The sequence below is a fragment of the Drosophila grimshawi genome, unplaced genomic scaffold, assembly GCF_018153295.1.
Source record: "Drosophila grimshawi isolate 15287-2541.00 unplaced genomic scaffold, ASM1815329v1 contig_59, whole genome shotgun sequence".
NCBI classification, from domain to species: Eukaryota; Metazoa; Arthropoda; class Insecta; order Diptera; family Drosophilidae; genus Drosophila; species Drosophila grimshawi.
In genome coordinates, this window is record NW_025063406.1 from 397,738 (window position 1) to 410,322 (window position 12,585).

General features: G+C 31.8%; 1 protein-coding gene and 1 non-coding gene across 3 annotated transcripts; one reads left to right on the forward strand and one right to left on the reverse strand.

The window, feature by feature from the left end:
* The first annotated feature begins 1,186 nt into the window (after window positions 1-1,186).
* Trnak-cuu lies at window positions 1,187-1,259 on the forward strand. Its single transcript has one exon. It is a non-coding gene; the product is annotated as a tRNA-Lys (tRNA).
* A 770-nt stretch (window positions 1,260-2,029) lies between these two features.
* On the reverse strand, window positions 2,030-9,411 carry LOC6563680. 2 transcript variants are annotated; one of them, XM_032737211.2, is made up of 4 exons: window positions 9,363-9,411; window positions 4,541-4,687; window positions 2,576-2,752; window positions 2,030-2,507 (listed from the first exon to the last, which is right to left on the reverse strand). In XM_032737211.2, exons 2-4 carry the CDS (start codon window positions 4,602-4,604, stop codon window positions 2,410-2,412), a joined length of 339 nt encoding a protein of 112 aa, XP_032593102.1. In that variant the 5' UTR covers window positions 4,605-4,687; window positions 9,363-9,411; the 3' UTR covers window positions 2,030-2,409. The 2 variants fall into 2 exon arrangements, with proteins under 2 accessions (XP_032593102.1, XP_043071711.1); XM_043215776.1 differs by lacking the exon at window positions 9,363-9,411 and adding an exon at window positions 7,415-7,768 and having other exon boundaries at window positions 2,031-2,507.
* Between the last annotated feature and the right edge of the window lie 3,174 nt (window positions 9,412-12,585).

Below are 12,585 nucleotides of genomic sequence, written 5' to 3' on the forward strand. Positions count from 1 at the left end.
GATTTATTATAAAATAAATTATTTAAATAAATATTTGTACTAATTTGTATTGGGTGTATATCTGTTCGACATATGTTTCCTTTTTTCGCAATGCATAACGCTTTCAAGTATTGGAGTTGTATACAAATTTCATTAACAATCTATTTGAGTAGATGCGAAAACGCACATTCATCTCGGATGATCGGTGCAAAAATGAACAGGATTTATGTTAAAAAACGGTAAATTTTCAGAATTTACAAATAATTCAAAAATCTGCTAAATTCAAATAAGTTTGATCAATATCAATATCAGAAAAGTTTAAAATAGCTGACATGTAAAAGGTACAAGTTTTTTATTATTCTATAAAATGTATTATTATGTTGCATGCGGTTGGGTTCAAAAGGATTTTATTAAGTAAGGATACAATTTGTTCGATATTATAATGACATAGTTTTGGCCAAGAGGTCGTGACTGGATAGATTTTTTATTTTGAATGTGGTGATTGTTTTTGATTCAAATGCGGCTTTGTCTTGATTTAAAAATGATCTGGTAAATATATTTTGCATTTAAAAGATAAATGATTTTATTCTTTAATAAAACAGCCAGATGTTCCAATGGGAGCAAATATATATCACATAGTATTCTAGTTACAGTTATCGGAATCGATGCATTTTTGCTGCATTTTATTATTAATTATTAAAAATATATTCTGTTGTACAGAAAAATTTGTTAAAAGTAATGCTTTTGATACATAATTTTGTGTACCTTACAGATTCTTTGATTTTCTGCACTTAATGTTGTCACTTCGTTTATAGTTTTGTTAATTAATTTGTCGTTTTTTTACCTTACCAAATTGAAAAACATATCAAAATTTCATAAATATATATTTTAGGTGACATTTCTTAAACATAAAAATAAAATAAAAGATTGCTGACAGCTGTAGCCTTCCGTTCACAGCTTTTATTATGTGTTGGACTTGGTTTTGAAGAAAGCTTTTAACTCAACTTAAAGTGAAGCGTTATTATAAATATTCAATATTCGCAGTTTAGGGGCAAGCAAAAACTGTTAGTGTCTTACCTCATTTAGGCATGTTTATTGTCTGAATAAAATACATAAATCTATAATATCTAAGCAAATAATCAAATAAAGCACTTCCATTAAAATTATAAGTAATTTCTTCTTTGTATTTGGCACAAATCAGCCAACTGCCCGGCTAGCTCAGTCGGTAGAGCATGAGACTCTTAATCTCAGGGTCGTGGGTTCGAGCCCCACGTTGGGCGAAAAGCTTTTTTATATTTTTTTTGTTTGAGATTGGTAGCTTTACAAACCAAAACAAATGAACCAATTCGGATGGAATTCAAAAAGTAGTCTAAGTAATAAAACGACGTTTAAGTTTGTAGAATTTTATTTAATAAAATTTAACTGCTACGGAAAAAATATTTTTAATCGGAATGATTCTTAACTGTAACATACAAAATTAATTTGGAAGCAACAATGTAATGCTTTAAGCAAATCCGATTTTGAAATAATTTCTGTTTGGAGATTGATCTACAGGGTATAGCTTTTTAATTGTATGCACCAGAGAACTGCATCGATCATGGGCTATTTAGCGATCGGCAGATATTTGTTCGCTTACGAATGCAGTTGATTTTAAGATTCGGGTTTGAGATGTGATTGTTTGCTTCATGTTTGTGTCGACGTTCGAGCAAAAGGAAACGATCAAAATGATACATCTGATCATCAGCGAAGCAAATCAACCCGCCTCGATTTCGAACGCGAATTCCCCTGATTCTAATATAGTAGAAATGGTGTCTGTAATCGTTGCAGTTCTCTGGCGTGCATCTTGAGATACTATTTTCATAGTTAGTTAAGGTATGGTTACCTAGAATGAAAGAATATATATTTTATTGTGTATACTGGTTTTAAGGTTAATGCTGAACGTACAACACAATAGATTTAAATGTAAACAATTTTTGATACAAATGTGCGAACATTTTCTATATATTGAATTGAATTAAATTGCATATTACGCAACAGCTATTGACTATATATATGTGTAGCATATATATGTATATATATATAAGGTACCGACTAGTGTTCGTGAATTGGATTTATATAAAACGTTTATTAGATAATAAGTATATATGTGTAACGCGACCTGTGTGAGAAGCGAATAAAATTGACGGTGGTACTTATGAAACTTATTCAATATAACGACATTTAGGCTAATGACTACCGAAACGGGCATTTTACGATTTGAATAGCCAATTGAATAGCTTACTGAATTTTGAGAGCATTATTGGAGCATTTATTTCGAACAATGGTTTAGTTGTTTTTATTTATTGAGGCACATTCGATAGATCACTTGGAGATGACGACATAGACGTAATAATTGAATTGGGATTCGTTTGCCTTGGTTCAATAATCCTTCTAAAAATGCTTTCTCATGCTCATGTGAGCAGAGAAGAAGAACGGCGCCATCAGTGAACAAAGTGATACCAAAATGTTTACCAGAAATCGATGATTTGCTAAAATGTCGATTAATTACATTATAATTATTTATCAATAATGATTCGGCGAATATGACTGAACTCACCACCACTGCAAATATCATGCAATATATCCTCGACATAGCCATTATCGTTGTCACACAGACACAGTTTGGTTTTACTCGTTATGAACTTGGATACGCCAATGGTTCGATTGTTGTTCTCAAATTGACACACCATTCCATCCTCACACTCATGATTGCTGTTGCACCTATGCCGCAGTCCTGCAACATTAATTAAAATATTAAAACCATATATGCTGAATTTTGTGATTTTTCCAGCATCTTTGGAAATTATAAAATTGTGTGTACTATGCTTAAAACAATCAAATCTATTAACTATGTTCGTTTTAATATAACTTGTATATTATAAATTTGAAATAATTATACATCCTGAAAACTTTTTATGTTACATGAGAAAAACATTGATGGAAAATATAAAAAAAAAATTAATTACAAGTAAGAACGTTGCAGTTATGGTTGGGACGAGCCAGTAAGTTGTCTGTGAGAACTAGAAACTCTCGCTCAAAAATTGTGAGAGGAAGAGGAATATAACAATTTATTAGCTGTTTGAAAATTTGTGTTTCCAGTTCGAAAACCAGCGTATCAAATTGAGCTCTCTGATTTTTATGGGCGAGTTACATTCACAAATGGTTTATTGGTTTGCTCATCAAGGTGTAACGACTTATTATCGATTTCTCAATCCTCCTGTGGACAACTATTGCTTGCTAGATGCCATTTGCCAGCTGCCTTAACAGCCTTTTTATTACAAAGCAATATCGGAGGTCGAAATATGTACTTGATCGATAATATGGAACCCACAAGAAACTTTTTCCCAGCTCTTCGCTCCCATTAATAAAAAAATTTAGTGCAGCAGTTTTCCAGCATTTAAGAGTTTTTTTTTAAGGCAATGCGAGTTTCGCTGATTTTAAATAATGCTTGTGAACATGCATATACCTCCAAAATAATGAAGACATTTGCTACAGGCAAATTGCATTTTATGCAATACATTATTATATTAGACAGATTCAAAATAAAACTCTTGTTTTGAGAAACACTTTCATCTTTTGCTGTCCTTAAGCGTTTTAATACATCTGTAAAACATACCTTGTCAAAAAATGTGTATTAAAGGAAGCGCAATTAAGAATTGCGAACTAGATGGTTCCTGAATATAAATCGCATCCATGAAATCGCCAAGTCGGCAATGTAAGCTGTCAAGATTTGTTCATTATGGACATAAGAATGCCATTTCTTTCAGAGTCGAGAAAAAGGCTTTCAAAAATAAGAGGGCTATGTGGAAACCTAAATGAGCGTATCCTCGGATTGACACTCAAGTTCAGTGATTGAAAATGTTGCGCTTCTATGTAGCTTTTCGGCTTACTATTACTACTGCTACGGACTTTTGAATAGCCAATCGCAGAGCCAGTGGATATTCTGCTCTGCTCAGTCATTTGCAAGAGCAATCAACTCTAGGAAGTCAAACAAATTTTCATTGGAGAAAGAGTATATTCTTTTTGCTCTAGTTGCAATGGAGTAGTAAATTTAAACACTTCTCAAAATGCGTCATTAATATTGCTGACAATTATGAAATTGTTGACAATGTTTTGATAGTCCAGCTAGTAAGCCTCTCATAATTAGTTCTTCTGCAAATTACTTATACTACACATAGTATTTATTCCGATAATCTGTTGTTATAATAAATTGAAATTAAACTACATATAGGGAAAAAATAAAGAAAACGTCGCTGCGCGCATTTAAGTGAAAACGTGCTTGGAAAAGATTCGCATAAGTGGGTACTATTCAAGTGAGCTGCAGTCTATATAATAAAGCTTTGTTTAGTTATCATTTACAGCTTGCACTTGCTGCAGCTGGCACTTGAGCTACAGGCAAACAAAGAAGGTGGCCTCTTGAATTATAAATGTGATATGCAAGTCTACCAATTAGGTTCGCGCCAACTAAAGCATTCTATTTCTGGGTGCCCCAATTCAGTTAGTTGATGGGCTTGGCTTTTACCTTTTAGCACATCGGGGCAGAGTCCATTTGAGGGCGGCGAATCATTTCCGCATAGGCAACGCATCTTGTAGTCATTGGTATCCTTGACACAGCTGGTACGCTCTGCCGTCGAGCAGTCGTCGTTTGTGCTACACTCGCGACCCTTAACTGTAAATAAAAGACACACCAAATAATTGATTCAACAAATTCGAAAATATTTCATACACTCAGAAAAAAAAACAATCTAATGCCAAGGGTAGCTCTCCTTATTATTCAGAAAGTAAATATCTAATTATCAAGGTTTATCTGTTTTTAATTTCAGGATGGATATTCTTAAATCTGATTTCTACGGTGTTTTTCCCAAAAGAACTCTAAACATTTGATTTTTGTTGCTTGTGTCATTAATAAGCATTAGTATTTTTAGATTTCACATATACAAACGTTTTAGATAGTTTGAAATAACTTAAGATTTTACGCTAAACTCTATTGTAAAAGCCGAACCGGTAAAATTCATTACTTGTTTCTGAATTTTAGAATGGATTTTTTCAAAGCATCAGGGCTTGCATTTCTATATTTTAGAAATTAATGTCAAAGAAAATAAATGTTTTTAAGAATGTCGATTTATTTCAAGCATTTTTAAGTTATAGAAATCATTTTTCTTATATTTAAATTTTAGTTCTAAAAACAAGGCGATTTTTTAAATTTGAGGCGCTTTTTTTGAGTGTATAATTGTCTGACAGCGTCTTAGCAATTAGTATAGATACACCTGTATAATTCTGGTTAGTCGGCAACCTCATCATTATATGTATATAGTACCGCCCACACATTTCGAGTTGAATGACAATGCTCGTGATATGCCCATAATTTGAGTTCACCGTTCTGACTTGCCATTAGCGTTGTTGTCATTGCATTTGATTTGTTTGACTTGTTTGATCAATTTTTGATTTATGCTGGAGCAAAAGACTAGACAAACGGTTTAGTTATTTGTGTAGGCAGGTAGTGTGATTGACAGTCATGGCATGTCATTAGGCGACTCGGTCATTTACATATATACATATAAGTAGATGCTTAGTAGTACTTAGTACTTAATTTTTCTTGGGATAAGATCCGAATGAGCAGAACTTAATATTTGCCCAAATATATTAAATTTGATTATTTTACTACATCTGTTATTACATTTTCAACTTTTGATTGAGCTGAGAGTGCTAATGCAATATAATATCCCAATAAATAGCAACGCTCTGTTTTGACCAATCACATTGCTTTCAAATTTTTTGTGACTCTAGCTGTAAATATGTTTTGCATAAGACTTAAAAATATACCATTAGTAATAGTAGCAAACTATTTTAAATACCTTCCATTCGGGTGTTCTCGACCGGACCACAATCATTGGGTAAACATTTCATGCGTTTAGAATACGCGTAACTATACAACTATAATTTTAGTTTATATTACAATTAAAGAAGCTTTAACAAAATATTCATTTGCTGAAAATTATTCTTTTAATATAAGTATATTACATTGCACCTAATAAAAAAACATTTGTCTAACGTAAAATGTCCACACTATAATTATTGCATTCCCTTACAAAAACTTGTTTAACCTGTTCCATAAAGCTTTTAAAATCACTGGAGCCATTTTCTTACTAATTTGCAATAAAATACTTTATTTCAAATGTTACTGCTTACTTAATTAATCTAGATAAAATATGTTTTCTTTGATGAAACAAATCATTAGCTTCTCTGCTTTGGGATCTTTGGGATTAGCGGATTAAAGCTGAATTTTTTTTCCAAAAGTTCTAGAGCAAACAAAAAAAAACTCATTCTATGAAATAAGATCAAAAAATTCCAGATAGCTATCTCAATGATTTCATAGAAGTAATAAAAGAAACATACAGCCCATACCTTTGGGCAAAATAACTTTACGCTCTAAACACTTCTCAAATAGCTCATCCATTCAATCCTTAATAATTCCAATTCTAATAATATCAATAATATAGTAAAAATTCTAAGCAACGCTTACTTATATGAAAAAATAAAAAATTGCTTAAGATATGCAATGTGAGAATATATAATTATGAGAACAATGTAATCGCTGTGAATTTGAATTTGAATCTGAACAAGAGTAAAATCCTCAATCTCACTATTATATTTTTGTAATATTATTAAGAAAAAAAAACAGGTATAAATTTAAATGTAAATTTGTAATCAATTATTAATTTGTTAATTAGTAAATTAAAATTAATAACCAGAGAAATCAATTGTTAATTTGTTAGTAAGTTAAATAGTCTATTTTTAATCACGAAGATATAGATAATATCAAGATGCTAGCGCTATACTACATATGAATAGTAGTATACATAGTTTACATATGGATTTATTCAGTATATTTGTAATACCTGATATTAAAAAACCGATATCCTTTTCATTTCCATTTGGTTAAGCCAGTAAAAATTTAAGTGAGTTATGGGATTTTAGTGATTCAGGCAATCTTTCAAAAGTTACGAAAACTGGAATTACTTAAAGTCGCAGCATTCAAATCTTATATTTAATACTATAATTTTTTCGGTATATGGTTATTATTTATTTAACGCCGTCTAACATCAGTCGCCGCATAAAATAAAACAAATTAAACAAAATAAAAGCTAAATTATAACTTTTTTTCTAGATGATCTGGGGAAACCAAGAAGGAGCCCAATCAAAAAAGACTTAGTATTTTCAATGCATACCTTTTTCAATAATTGCCTTCGATTGCAAATGTGTGTTAGGCAAATTTTATTAATTTAATATTATGTAAATCAGTTTTCAAGTTAATATTAAGAACTTTTTCCTAATTTACAGACAAATTTGAAGCCATATAAACATTGTATTTAATTCTCTGTGGAATGCAACTTACTAATAGGTCCCTGAGTGGGAGGCGGCTGATTATTGGTCTTTCCGAATGTAGTCAATGCTGTGGAGCTCACCCCAAAGAGTATGATGAAGACGCCGAAGAGCATTGTCAGGCTGCCACATTGTGTGAAGCGCTTTAAGGGCTGCATATTGGTGCACTATTATAAAGCTTGTGTGGGCGAAGTAAAGGCGCCAAAAATGAACTGTTATGTAAACAGTAAATTCTCACAAACTAGGCTTTAACAGGCAGTTTAATATCAATTTTCATGCAATTAGGCAGTCACTTAATCAAATTGACGCAGATTCTGCAAATCAACTGATTTCGAACTTTACACCTTGTATTTCACAATTTAATCCTTGATACTATCTAGGCCCAAGTCAACAGCGAAAAAACGAACCAGTCGCCAGCGCGTTCGAAATTCAAGTGATGAATTTCCTAGCGCACACGTAGCTTAAGTTTTGTACACCAACAGCCCTGCTGAGGGTTACTTACGGCTCGCTCACGCCAGTCTACAACAGGCCTACCCTACCCTCTGAGCCTTATCCAATGTCAAGCAACACCAAAATTACGTAGTAGTCTTGATAACGAACTTTGCATACTCTCCTCGAACTTGATAGAGAATAGATTTCAACACAAAAAAAATCGAATGAGTGTGATTCATGATATGGGTTTCAGGGTCCTTCCTCCTAATTTTCATAAAAACTTGTCAGATCTTCTAAGAGCTTGAGAGATTAAAAATAAATAATAATATAATGAGATCATGTTTAATTTATAGCATAAATTTTAGGATTTTAAAAGTCAAAAACTACTTTTTACAATTTTCAATCAAATATGTATTGAGATATTTTATTAAATACTTTATTTTTTAAATTTAGTTTTAAAATGAAAATGTATTATTTTATTCCTATTTTATATTTTTTTAGTTTTATTATTTATTTTATTTTATTATTTATATTATATTATTGTACGGACTCAAACTGAAAAATAAAATAACTAGATTAAGTCTGTGTAAAATTTTATATATAGTTTTATTCTTATTTTATTTCTTATTATATTTTATGTGATTTTTAATAATTTTTTTTATTAATTTTTCAGTAATAACAGAAATTAAATAAATAAATAATATCTGTGTATCATTTATTGAAAAATTGCATATAACTTTTTTTGTGAACACTTTTAACGGATTTTAAAAATACTTGTTGTAATATTATAATTAATACAAATAGCAATGAAAAATGTTTTGAAATTTGCTTGCATCCCAAAGTTGGATTTTCAGGGTATGCATTATTGTACCTAAATATACGCACTTTTAGCGACTTCGTGTAAGTTTCGTTAACGAAGATGTTTTTTTTTTTTGTAGTTTTTTTTATTTTTTGTAGTTTTACCTTCGTGCAATTTTTATTGTTGTTGCGTTAAAGTAAGGGCGGCCTCGTCTCGTCCTCGTCCTGGCCTAACTCTATGTGTGTATTATAATAACGGCGAAGTCATTAGAGTCATTGCATAGCCTAGTTTCGGAGCCTCCAACTAAAACGTGCACAAGCCACAAACATACATGTGTAACACTAACGTGTAGTATTAGCACGCACAAGAACTACACTTACAACTTCAACAACAACAACAACAATAACAACAATAACAACTACTTTTGCTAAAACAGCAACAGCAAATTCTCATTTTGCCCATTATTATTATTTTTTTTTGGGTTACTTGACTTGTGGACGGATTGTGCAGGGTTTCTAATTACGTTTTACTTGCACTACCATTAATGTTGAGTGGGCGCTTGTTGCTTTTGTAGCCAAACTCTCAAAAAAGGTTGCACGCCACGCCCACAACGTAAAAAAGAAATTGGCAATTTTACAAATCAGCATTTCCCTATCGATCCATTGAATTTCAGGCACGAGCAAGATAGAAAGGAAATAGAAAAATAAAAACCCGCTTGTAGAACACTCACATGGGTATGTACTTCAGTCTAGTCTAGTGTTATTTTGTTTGATATTTGCAATATTCACTTTTGACAAACCGGAGCCTGTATTATTTTTCAGCAATAAGCTTTGACTTTATCAGGGCGTAAACATGAATAAAAACGATTGTTTTGACCGGTCTGACAGCAAATCCATTTGCCCTTTACTAAACGTGTACCATTTAAATCTATTTTGGTTCTCTTAGGCCACGCAGAAAAAATTAATTTAACACGCACATTAAACATAATTAACGAATCTTAGTACATTAGCGTATTAATTTATACTAAAAAAATAACATATGTATATTTTTATAAGCCTTTATCATGTAAACACATGATCTTCATTAATATGGTTTAGAGATAAACTAAGGTTACCGCAAATATCTTAAACTAATGTTTGATTTTAAAATAACAATTAACCACGATCGCATTAATAGCTGTTTTTTTTTTAAATAATATTAGTATATTTTCATATTGTATTATTATTATAATAGCCCAATATTAATAATACATATTGTAAATTGCGCACTTTTGTGCCAATGTGCGGTACTACGTAAATCCTCGACCAGACGAATTGCGAAATGTATAAATTCTTGCATGGCATACCTAATTAAGTACCTACGAAATATTTTTGTAAGTAAGTATAAGTATATATATTTTATTTGACTGTACAAGTATATTTCTACAGACATAGTTATTTTTTAGTTTTTTTTCTTGACATTATTGATAAATGTTCTGGCCCAAATCCGCGGAAAATTATATAGAAATATCACGAACTTTGGCAAGTGCCAAACTAAAATTCACAAAATTAAGGTGCTGCAGCTACACATAGAGCTCTACCCCAAAATAAAAGGATACAATTTCTTTACTCACAATCTGCCTGGTATATTATTCTTAACTGATGATTAATTAGTGCGAAAGTCGCCAGCAAATGCCAACTGCCCAAATAAGCGAATATATAATTTGCTCACGAAATCTGGGAAACTGGCGATGAGCATGCTTGGAGGTCATCATGCCGCTGTAAATGCTGAAAAGCCCGAAAGCAGCCCATTAACTCCTCAGTGAAAGTCAATTTAGTTACTTTAGTTTCATATTATCGCCTGGTCTAATTGCACCTGGACACATTCTCCTTCATTGCCATTTTCAACATGCAAGTCGGTTGTGCGTTCCTGCATGCACACCAAATAAGTACAATCATACATATTTTAGATCAATTGCCAGATAAGCTATGAAAAATAATTGTCGAACTCTCTATATATATTTATTCGCCTCGAAGTAGTTCTTGCTACCAAAAATTGTATTCAAATGCGTAGGTATGGATATGATTTTAAACTTAGTCAAAGTGTCACCCCCAGCAATTGATAAGAACTCGATCTATACCAAAATGTTTATTATATTTTTATTTACCTACAGAGGCGACAACAGAGAAGGGCAGAGGTACCAGACCTCCGTTAAGCCAAATGTCTTTTAGATGGCTATAATCAGGTAATAACCACTTAAGCTGGTAATAACCATGGGAATGAATTGACTTAAGATACTCATCGGTCTATTGACAGGACATTGCAGACTAAGAAGTGAGTATTTTAGTATTAGTATCTTGCGTGCTCTGAGCTCAGAAGACACGGGAACCATCAACCCCAGAAAGATTCTTGCATTCGTGAAGGAGCTGGGGTTGATGGAAGAACTATAGGCTCAGAAGGGGGCGCAATCCCAATAATAATTATAATAATAACGTTTAATACACGTTTAGAAAAATTTGAAATTAACCTTTTTTAGTTACAAATTAAGAGATATAATAAAAGTTTTTTATTTTTTTATTTATTGTTGTACTAATGTCATTATAAACTAATAGCGGTCATTTACTTTGGAAGTGATCTTAAGTAAAAACTTAAATTTTTAAGGATGAAAAAATTAAGAGATATAATAAGTCAGGAAGCATTCAAATGTAATATTGGCCACCATTTATTGCAAGGATAAAGGTCAACGAGACAATAGCCAATCAGACCCAAAATTCTTTGAAATTATTAATAAGGAAAGTAAAACGATAAGAAGGAATACTAATAATCTCCTTTAACAACTTTGATGTTCCATACGTCCAAAAGCATGGTCTTTTCCTTACTTTAATTACACTCGTATCAGAAATAAACGTTGACTGCAACTTTCTTGCTTGTTGAACGTGTGATTGTGAGTACAAATTATATGTTTATTTTATAAATAAGTATGCATATATTACTCGTGTGTACGCATTCTACCGAAGGTTTCAAGTTCATTTTTAACACCTTTCACAACGTTGCGCATACGACACGCTAGCCAGCGTCCCTTGAGGTCAAGGAAAAAGTGTTGTGACGAAAAAGAAAAACTTATTTTATATACTTATGAACTTCCACATATGTGCCCTTATGACCACCCAGTTGTACTTCTGGCGTCAAGCTTAATTCATCTTTTTAGTTAGAAAGTACAATTATAAACCATAATTTCAGGGTAAATTTTTCGATGACTTAGAAAAAAATATGTTTAATCTTGAAGATGATTTTAGTAAGTAAAGTTGCAAAATGTATCTTATTCGAGAATTTTAAATATTTAATATATTCATACAATTCAATTTGAAAAAAAAAACAAAATACGATTTAACGGAAGAGCGACCCTTGGCTCGCGAGTTAAAATAAAATAAAAAAATAAAAGTCGCACCAGTAAATATTATTATTTGTTTCTTAATTTTAGGAAGGATTTTTTCTTCATATTAATTTCAATTTTCTAAAATTAAGAACAATTTTTTTGTGACCTGTACCTGTGTGGTACAGGAAATAGAAATCATTCCGATAGTTATTGCCATTTTTAAGGAACCATAAATCAATTAATCTATATGATTTTTTTGGCTCCCAACTTTTCTGCATCTCTGTCAGCAGAAATGACTCAGCATAAACTCATATGAGTTGTTTCTTATAAGAGCGTCAACAAAAAACGAATGGTTTGAATGATTTAAAACCAATCAAATTGAATAATTTGATAGCTTGAGCCCGAAATCTAGTTTATTCGGGTGTGTATGAAAGGAATGTTTTTGAATCTCATGAGCACATGCTGCAGTTAACTTTTAGTTGGATACCTGCACGACTGAATTTGTATTAGGGCTGCAATGTTTTGTGATCGGTTTGCTTTTTGGGCACATAATTATTGATGAGCTCTATGTCTATGAGCTCTCTGTATTTTGCACTTG

Bases quoted from the DNA above. Each gene is read 5' to 3' on its own strand.
- LOC6563680 (XM_043215776.1), bottom strand. From the start codon at position 7,559: ATGCAGCCCTTAAAGCGCTTCACACAATGTGGCAGCCTGACAATGCTC. The intron at 2,753-4,540 runs GTAAAAGCCAAG...TTAATGTTGCAG, and splicing joins CTGCCCCGATGTGCTAAAAG to GACTGCGGCATAGGTGCAAC. The intron at 2,508-2,575 runs GTGAGTTCAGTC...TCGACATTTTAG, and splicing joins GCATGATATTTGCAGTGGTG to CAAATCATCGATTTCTGGTA.